The sequence below is a fragment of the Lactuca serriola genome, chromosome 9 (genome assembly GCF_051521515.1).
Source record: "Lactuca serriola cultivar US96UC23 chromosome 9, Lser_US96UC23_V15, whole genome shotgun sequence".
NCBI classification, from domain to species: Eukaryota; Viridiplantae; Streptophyta; class Magnoliopsida; order Asterales; family Asteraceae; genus Lactuca; species Lactuca serriola.
In genome coordinates, this window is record NC_136416.1 from 95,409,448 (window position 1) to 95,419,324 (window position 9,877).

At 36.9% G+C, this 9,877-nt stretch overlaps 2 protein-coding genes across 2 annotated transcripts; one reads left to right on the forward strand and one right to left on the reverse strand.

Annotated features, from left to right (window-relative positions):
• Positions 1–55: 55 nt before the first annotated feature.
• Positions 56–4,762, forward strand: OVA1 (methionyl-tRNA synthetase / methionine-tRNA ligase / MetRS (cpMetRS)). The gene is made up of 11 exons (XM_079020459.1): positions 56–467; positions 717–860; positions 952–1,101; positions 1,194–1,361; positions 1,429–1,553; positions 1,633–1,726; positions 2,312–2,410; positions 2,562–2,742; positions 3,526–3,641; positions 3,803–4,087; positions 4,235–4,762. The coding sequence occupies exons 1-11, from the start codon at positions 126–128 to the stop codon at positions 4,415–4,417; spliced, it is 1,887 nt and encodes a 628-aa protein (XP_078876585.1). The 5' UTR covers positions 56–125; the 3' UTR covers positions 4,418–4,762.
• Positions 4,608–5,852, reverse strand: LOC145074017 (F-box protein At1g30790-like). The gene has a single exon (XM_079020460.1). The coding sequence runs from the start codon at positions 5,820–5,822 to the stop codon at positions 4,665–4,667; it is 1,158 nt and encodes a 385-aa protein (XP_078876586.1). The 5' UTR covers positions 5,823–5,852; the 3' UTR covers positions 4,608–4,664.
• Between the last annotated feature and the right edge of the window lie 4,025 nt (positions 5,853–9,877).

The following is a 9,877-nucleotide window of genomic DNA, read 5'->3' on the forward strand; positions in this document are numbered from 1 at the left end:
TAATAGTAAGTTACAGGTCAGAAAACGCCGATGCCATCCCCAAAACTAAACCCCGCCCTATCCCCCAAACTCAAAGCTTCATACAAACACCATTCAGTGCTTAAACACCGAGGCGAAGAGTGGATATGGCGGCAAGGGTGCAACACTCCCTTCAATCTCAGAGAAACAGCATCACCGCCTTCTTCTTCTCCTCCTCATCATCGTCTTTTTCGAATTCCCTCAACAAAACCCAAATCAGCTTCCGTTCAAAATGGTTCTCACCTTCTTCCTCTTCTTCCAAAAGATCAGGAGCCGCTTTATACTGCACTTGCAGTAGCAATTCAGATTCTACAGATTCAAATTCAACACCCATGCTAGCAAAAGAAGACCCCTTTATCCTGACGACTCCTCTTTATTACGTCAATGCTCCTCCTCACATGGGCAGTGCCTACTCCACCATCGCTGCCGATGCTATTGCACGCTTTCAGGTCCGCCATTTTTATCGCATCTGCTTGGTTGCTTATGTAATTTGTTTGTAAATTCATGTAACATGTTTTGTTATCATATACTTATCCAATCAAATTTGTAGTTGGGTCACTTCGATTTTGTCTTACAAGAGTTACCACCTCAATTCCAAAGCTTTTTAGAACCCTAAAATGCAATACGGTTATGAAATGGCTTAGTTGCGTCAATCTGAGATTTTGATTTCTAAAATTTGTTTCTAATCTTTATCTCAGAGGCTTACAGGAAAGAAGGTTATATTCATCACGGGCACAGATGAGCATGGAGAGAAAATAGCAACTGCCGCCGCTGCAGGTGGCTCAACCCCAAACGACCACTGTGATGCAATTTCACAATCCTATAGAGCGCTTTGGAAAGATGTATGTAAATCAGTGTTACTGATAAATCTTATATGCTACTAATATATTCTTCAATGTTTACTAAGATTTGCTTTCTTACATTGAATTTCAGTTAGATATCTCTTATGACAAATTCATTCGCACTACTGATCCTAAACATGAAGCTATTGTGGAAGAATTCTATTCAAAGGTTCTTGAAAATGGCGATATCTATAGAGCTGATTATGAAGGACTATACTGTGTCAATTGTGAGGAGTATAAGGTAAATTACTAGATATATCAACAAAATTTGAAAAGGGTGGAATTTTTTTTTTTTTTTTTTTTTTTGAGATCATTGCTTTGTAACATCTACAGGATGAGAAAGAATTGCTGGAAAATAATTGCTGTCCAATGCACTTAAAGCCATGTGTCTCAAGGAAAGAGGACAATTACTTTTTTGCCCTTTCAAAGTATCAGAAAAGATTGGAAGATATTTTAGAGCACAATCCAGATTTTGTACAACCAATGTATCGTTTAAATGAGGTGAGACAATACTTAAAATGTTACAATTTGGATTTCCATTTGAACTCTGATGCATAAACTTTTTTAGGTTCAAAATTGGATGAAAAGTGGGCTTAGAGATTTCTCAATTTCCCGAGCTTCAGTGGATTGGGGTATTAGGGTTCCTAATGACCCAAAACAAACTATATATGTCTGGTTTGATGCATTGTTAGGGTAAAGTTACCTTTATTTATTTTTTTTATCAATTATTAGGCATGATTATCAAAGGGTTTTTTTTTTCTCCATTATGCAGTTATATATCAGCATTATCAGAGGATCAAGAGCAACCTAGTTTACAAAGAGCAATATCCTCAGGTTGGCCTGCTTCTTTGCACTTGATTGGAAAGGTATGATGGGGTTCTTAGTTTCCAATTTTTTATTTGCTTCATATACTAAATGGAAATTTTGAATTGGTTTAAAACTGTAAATTGTAACAAAGTCTTTGTTATCTTTTTTATTTGTAGTGTCTTGTTTGATTCACCTAAGTATCAATAAATGTACTTTGCTTTTTTACCCTTAGTAGCAATTTACTTACATCTCTTTACCCATAATAGCAACATATTTTCATTATTTACAAATAATAGCAATATGTAACCCGTAATGTCAATGTACTTACAATTCCTTACTCATAAGTCATAATAACAAGAGTAATTTACAGAAATGGTCCCTGTGATATTCCGAACAATAAACTCTCAGTCCAACTTTTTTTTTCTTCTAACTATACGGTCCCTGAGTTTGTCATTTGTTACGGAGAAAGTCCTTGTGATATTCTTAACAATGTAAAACGACTAAAATACCCTTATTTAATTTCTTTTAACATTATTTCTTCTAACTGCCTGGCTAACAACCATACAACCACAGGGACCATTTCTGTAATTTACTCTAATAACAATGTATTACTTACTATATTATGTTTGCTATGTTTTGTGCAGGATATATTGCGTTTTCATGCAGTTTATTGGCCAGCTATGCTGATGTCAGCCGGGTTGAGCCTTCCCAAGACTGTATTTGGGCATGGGTTCCTGACAAAGGTATCTATCTCAATGTTTTCATTTTAGAAAGAATATATACTTATTTTAAGATATGATTCACAATTCACAAACATACTTGAAAGATTTGGATTGGTTTTAAGTGTTTAAGTGTTTAAGAGGAGGAGTGAAGAGTATATGTGTAAAATTTTAGGATGGGATGAAGATGGGAAAGTCACTTGGAAATACTCTTGAACCGAATGAATTGGTTCACAAATTTGGAGCTGATGCAGTCAGGTATTTTTTTCTGAGGGAAGTTGAATTTGGAAATGATGGGGATTACTCTGAGGAACGTTTCATTAATATTGTCAATGCGCATCTTGCCAATACCATTGGTATGCACCCTCTCTCTCTCTCTCTCTTGCTAAATCAAAGAACACACTCCACTACAATTACAACACAGATTCAAATAAACAAAGAAGGTAGAGTATTTGTAATGTCAAATAAATCCTATATATCGGAGAGGTATGGAAAATCTCCAAAAGTTTTGTTTTCACCAAAATAATGCCTAACCTTCTAGAACGAACAGAAAAGATACAATTGGCCAATTGGGGCATAATGACAAATAGACTTCAATGAGGTTGTCCCCCCACTACTCCTATCCCATCTCCACCTGCAGGTAATGGTCTAAATAATTCAAACCGATAATAATAATAATAATAATAAGCATAAAAGACATTTTTGCCCCTGAAGTCCAAAACAGGTCCACGGCCACTAATTGCTTAGGATGGTAACTGGTTTGTCTTTTCGCACCCTCCTTTGATACACCATAAAGGCATGGGGACAGGTAAATAGATGCCAACATTTTCCTTAAAATTCTGTCAACATTGAAAAAAAAAAACAAGGTTGATATTGCCTTTTTCATGAGGTTGTGAAAATTTGAATAATAAAAAAATAAATAAACAAGGGTAATATTGTAATAGGTAGGGTGTTAATACATAAAGTGACTAACCTCTCACTTAGCCCGACAAGTCATTTTGATTTTATTAAGTAAAAAAGAAAAAAATCTTATCTATCTACATGCATTTAGTCATGTACTCATAACTCATTAAGTAAAAAAGAAACAACATCTAGATTGTCATTGAGCTTGACTATTAGTTATATGCTATCATATATAGGAAATCTTCTTAATCGTACACTTGGACTTTTGAAAAAGAATTGCCAGTCAACTTTGGTTGCTGATTCGAGTGTTGCAGCCCAAGGAAATGCCTTTAAAGACAATGTAGAGAAGTTGGTAAGATTCAAGAATTTAATTTTCCAAGTTATTACACCATGAGTTCTTACTCTAGTGACTTAAGTACTATATTTATGTCTTCTGTTATTAAGTAGAAGGCAGACTGCATTGCCTATTATTGGTGAAAAGAGTCAAGTATGTTAGTATGTTATTATCTGTAGGTTGAAAAGGCAAAGACTCAATACGAAAGTCTGTTGCTTTCATCAGCTTGTGAGAGTGTACTAGAGATTGGAAATGCGGGGAATCTTTACATTGATGAACACGCACCATGGTCTCTTTTTAAAAAAGGAGGCACATCTTTTGATTCAGCCGCAAAGGACCTTGTGATTATATTAGAAGCAATGAGGATTATTGCAGTTGCATTGTCACCTGTTGCACCAAATTTATGCCTCCGAATTTATCAGCAACTTGGATACACCCCTGAACAGTTCAATGCCACTACCTGGGTATTCTCCCTCTCCCTCTCCCATCATTGTGTTTTCTTTGTAATTCTATTTATGGTAAAACTAGGGTATTCATGTCTTTTCCTCAGAAAAGACAAATCGGTAGTTGTGGCTGTAAATGTCATTGACTATAACCCATTTAAAATGCAGAACGATACGCAATGGGGTGGGCTCAAGAGTGGGCAAATCATGGCTCCACCCAATCCCATTTTTGCGAGGATCGAAATCCCGTCAGAATCCGAAGGTGGGACCCTCGCGGAGAAGAAAGTTTCCAAGAAGAAAGAAAAGTTGCCTCGGACTCAGACTCAGACTCAAACTACTGTTGGAGCCTAATCCGATTATCCCAAGGTGGGGCCCCCTGGAGAAAGAAAGTTTTCAAGAAAAAAGAAAAGTTGCTTCGGACCCGAACTACTGTTGGAGCCTAGACAAAACTATGCTTTCTCTCGACTGTCATGTCATGCATTGTTGAGTTGTACTGTACAAATACAGAATGCAGTTTTCAAATATCATATAGTCTAGATGATACATACAACGTAATCATGTTATATTGACTTGTAGGTTATGCAGTAAAAGTTGTAACCTAGGTTAAACACTTAATGGTTTCTACATGTTCGTTAACACTGATAACATTCATGAGAGCGCTACTATAATCGAACTTAAAATCTGTTAGCCCACAAATCTCTATCTTTTTAGCTTCATTCTTCTTCAGATCATACAAGAACACATAGAACGGCTTCGTTAAGCTTCTCTCTGCAAATATCAACTCGCCGGAAAATGTGGTCCCGGCAAATTTGAATCTCCGACGGTCGTTCATCTCGCTACACATCCCTGGAATCTCCACGCGCTTCTTCAACCATTTGGCATCTTCCTCGTCTATCAGTACCCACATCGACAGTACGTTATCTTGGTGGTGAACTATAGCCAAACGCTGATCGAGTTCGATTAGAACAGCTTCTTCTGAATTGGAAATCGCATCATCAGGAATCTGAATGAATCGGAATTCTTCACGATTGACGTCAAACGCGACCATTACAACTTCTTCCGAAGCGGTGACACTCGTGAGAGCCCGGAAGTAGATCTGACCGTTTATGCAGACACTCTCGTTGAAAGGGAAATACGGCGGGCCGTCGGCGATTCTCCGCCACTTGTTGCAACCTGCTCCGACGGTGAATATTTTGTGCTCCATGATCATCTCGTCTTCGTGACATGTGATCCATGTGTCGAGCACCTTGTGTGCATTGGATACCGGGTCAAACCCGAAGGCGTTTCTCCGGTGATGTGTTGACGCCGGAGACAGTGGAGAGATCTCCGCTTTCGTCCATGGAAGCTTATGGAATTTACGAGTGGAAGGATTGCAAACACACATAGCTCCCAGATTGAAGCAGATAAGGCCATTTAGAGACTGTGAGACGAAGGGATGGGCGAATCCAGGGATTGTAAGGATGTGAGTTGGGTTTGGTAGGGATTTGGTTTGGTTTGGAGGAATCTTGACGGAGAAGACGGTGCGTTCGGAGTTAAAGCGGTTGATGAAGGAGAGGACGAGGGTGACAGGAGCTCCGGCGCCGGCGGAGGAGTTGGAGAGGTGGGACTTTGAGAAAGATGGATGGACAATGGTGGAGTTCCATCGGGTAGAGACGGACCGGAATCGGGTCAATGATTTGACGTCGAGTCGTGTGAGTATTTCAGATACTAGTTCATGTGGAATGTATTCGCGTCGGGTGTAATTTTCTTCATCCATGTTTCTCTCTCTCTTCACGTTTCAGTGAATGGGTGGAGGAGAGTCACTGGAGTGTGGTATAAATAGCAAGTTGGGGCCAATTTGGTCAACTTTGAGTGTTTGACTTGGCATTGTTATATCTTAAGTTTTAATTTTTTTTTATCGTTGTAATATGCTAAATATTTAATCAAATAGAAATTTAATTTTAGGATGGACAATGAGATGGACCTTATGCTTATCACATGATTGTAATGACGGTGCAATAATCTACAAGTTGTTTATTTGTTGACAACCGTCTATGTGTTCATAAATAGAAGAATTTTATTTTTATTAACTATATTTTTTGGTGTAAAAGCTTTTAAAATAATTAATTGTTTACTATATACAAAGACAAGAATTTATTTATTTAGTTAATACGTGACATTATCGTAGGACTTTTTTATATATAAATATGTCTCTCTTTCTTTTAGACTACAAGACATTCTATAAACTAACAAGACATAGAACAGTTAGGGTTTCGTATTATTATCAAATGAAAAGTACAAAATACAATAAAAGAAAAAAATATAATATATAGACTAACTAATTAGGGTTTCATAGTTAATTGACCAATATAAAACCTAATACAAAATCAATCCAAAATCTAATTAGGCTAACACCCCCCTTCAAACTCTCAAGGCTTCGTAAGAATATCAACAATCTGCAAGGTGGAAGGAACATAAGGAAGGGAGATAGTGCCATTCTAGAGATGATGACGTGTGAAATGACAATCAATCTCAGTGTGTTTTGTGCGCTCATGAAACACTGAATTCTTGGCAATCATTATCGTACTCTTGTTGTCACAACACAAATGAGTAAGTTGAGAGATGTGAGCACCCATATCTGCAAGAAGCCATCTCAGCCAAACAATCTTACAAGTGGCGATACTCATGGCTCGATACTCAGATTCTGTAGAAGAACGAGAGACAACATCTTGTTTCTTACTCTTCCATGATATCAATGAATCTCCAAGAAAAACACAATACCTAGTAGTGGACTAATGATCATAAATATCACCATCCTAATTAGCATCACTATAGGCATGTAGCTCAAGAGAGGATGTAGATGGAAACACAAGGGTGTGAAACTGAGTACCACGAAGATATCTCAAAATACGAAGAACGGCTCCCTAATGGACAGTAGAAGGGGAAGTGACAAATTGGCTAACCACATGAACTGCATGTGCAACATCCGGTCTAGTGACAGTCAGGTAAACTAAACTCCCTACAATGGTACGATAAAGGCTTGGATATGATAAGGGGACACCATCAGTTGGAGAATACTTTGCATTACTCTCTATAGGCGTCTCAATTGTCCGATTATCCATAAGTCATGCGCGTTCAAACAAGTCTGAAATATACTTTGTTTGAGATAAAAGATAACCCTTTGGAGACTAAACAACTTCAATCCCCAATAAATAACATAGCAAACCCAAGTCTTTCATAGCAAAACGGTGAGCCAAATCACACTTTAAAGACTTTATATCATCATGATCATCACCTGCAATAATCATATCATCGACATATAAGGAAATAATAATCCGACCTGCACTCGTACATCGAACAAATAGAGCCGAGTCACGGTTACTTGGCTTAAAACCAAGCGAAGTAATCACTGTAAAAATTTTCTCAAGCCAAGAATGAGGGGCTTGTTTGAGGCCATATAGTGCCCTCTGAAGTCGACAAACTTCACCTGGTTGGTGAACAATACCAGGGGGAGAAATGTATACTTCCTCATGAAGATCACCATTCAAGAACACATTCTTGACATCCATCTGATAAATCTTCAATTGGCGAATGAAAGAAACTGCAATCAAGGTGCGAACATTCGTTATTTTTGCAACAGGAGCAAAAGTCTCCTCATAATCCATACCATACTTTTGTGAGTACCCTTTCACAACGAGTCCGACTTTATAACGCCCAACGGATCCATCTGTCACAACTAGAAATTTTGGTGCCTTGTAATCACAACACTTATAACAATTATGAATCAATAACATGAAAACATGCATGATGCTTATTCTATAACAACAAAACTTCATCAAATACATCATTCTAGCCCTACAAATGGTCAACAAAGAATTGGAAAACCTTTGAAATTCCAATTTGAGTTCACTTTGGACTAGGATTTCCTTATTGGGCCTAATGGACTAATAAACTTCCAAATTATCTATCTTGAACCTAGAGCTCTCAAATGGGCCCTAATTAGACCCATATACATGAAACTTAACATGTTTGGGCCTTATGAACCCAAAATAATTTCGATTAACTTTAATGGGCCTTATTGGACCAAAAAAAAAATTTATATTAGCCCTAATAGGTCATAAAAATCATTCCTTGATTTTTATTGGGCCAAAAATCACCTAACTTAACCATAAAATGAACTTAAGCATTCAAGGCCCAAATTTTCTTTTCTTCCCTCTCCTCTTCTCGGCCCAAGCCCAACTACACAAGGAAGGAGAAGTTGACTTTTGCTTGCCACCTCACCATTGTTTCTTGGTTCTCCATGCAAATAACTCATGTATCCAAGCAACCATCCCTTCACTCATCTCTCTTCTCTCCTCTCTTTCTTCCTCTCGGCTGAACCCAAACACACACACACACACACTTCACTCAAAATTCTCTCAAGGAAACTCTCTCTACTCCTCTCCAAATTTTCGAGATCTAAGAGGCTTTCAAAGAGATTATTCCACAAAACTCATTATCTAAGGTAAGTTCATGCTTGGATCTATGACCTAGACTCTTTGTTTTATCAAAAACCTCTTCCTAATCCATACAAAATCATGATCACTCTCTTAGAAATCATCTAAGTCCGAGATCTTCCAAGGAAGGTTGCTAAAGCCGAGAAATAGCATCAAACTTCTTCTAGTCTTCTTCAAAACCAAAACTACAACTCAAGGTGAGCTTCATAAACCTCCATTTTCGGTTTTCATATGTTTTATGGGGGAGAATACAAGAAAATGTGTATATCTATGTGTATGTGTATGCTATGTGTGATTTTATGCATATATGGGTGTGATGTTATGTGTTTTTGTGATAAATATGTAACAAAAAGTGGTGATAATTCGAGATCTATGACATGAGAAAGGAAATAAACAAAAACTAAGTTCTTTTACACTAAGCTAGTTAAGAAAAATATCTTATAAGGTTATGAGGAACATACTTTAACATAAAACCCATTTTAGGACTTAAAATGTTAAAAATACAAAACTTGGGGTAAAGACTGCCAAGTCACGGTTTCTTGATGGTCAAAAGAGTCAAAACAGTTTTTACAATCATTTTTATGAATATTAGAATTTTCCAAGGACTTAAAACGCAAAATTTGAGTTATTGGGCTAAATATGAGCTTTTCGGCCCAACAAGCCCAAAGTTGCGAAAATTGAAGTTTTTAAGGGGCTGAATTGTAACATTCTATAAAACAGGGGACATGATGTGAAATAAAACTATTTCTAAGGTCAAAAATGCTTTTAAACTCCAAAAAGGATCAAAAAATGTAAACTTTTTGTATTTTTGGCCAAAACTGTAAAAATTGCAAAATTTGGGGTTCTAACCGAGAAACACCATTCTGGAAGGGCTAAAACTGTTTACTAAATATAATTTGGGTTAAAAATGTCTTTTCAACAAGTTTATGATATAAAAGTGTCAAGAAAATGTTTTAAGGACTAAAAATGAAATTCTTTTATATAAAGGACTAAAAGTGTTATTTTTATAAAAGAAAGGTAATGAAAAGGGTCAAAGTCATACTTCTAAACAAATTAATTCATTAAGACAAAATACAAGATATCCGGCTAGCGACAAAATGAAAAACGAATACACCTTGAATACCAAATATCGTTATAAACGAATTGATTCGGTCTCGAATCAATACAAAACAACAAACGTTAAATCAAAACACTTCAATAGATACGTGATGACTACAATGAGTAAATCTACAAACTTTGGGCTTATGAGTTTCAAATTATGCTTGTTGGGCCTTGCAAGCCCACCAACATGATCTTTGGGCCCAAAGGGATAACGCTTATATGTTATTGAGCCTTC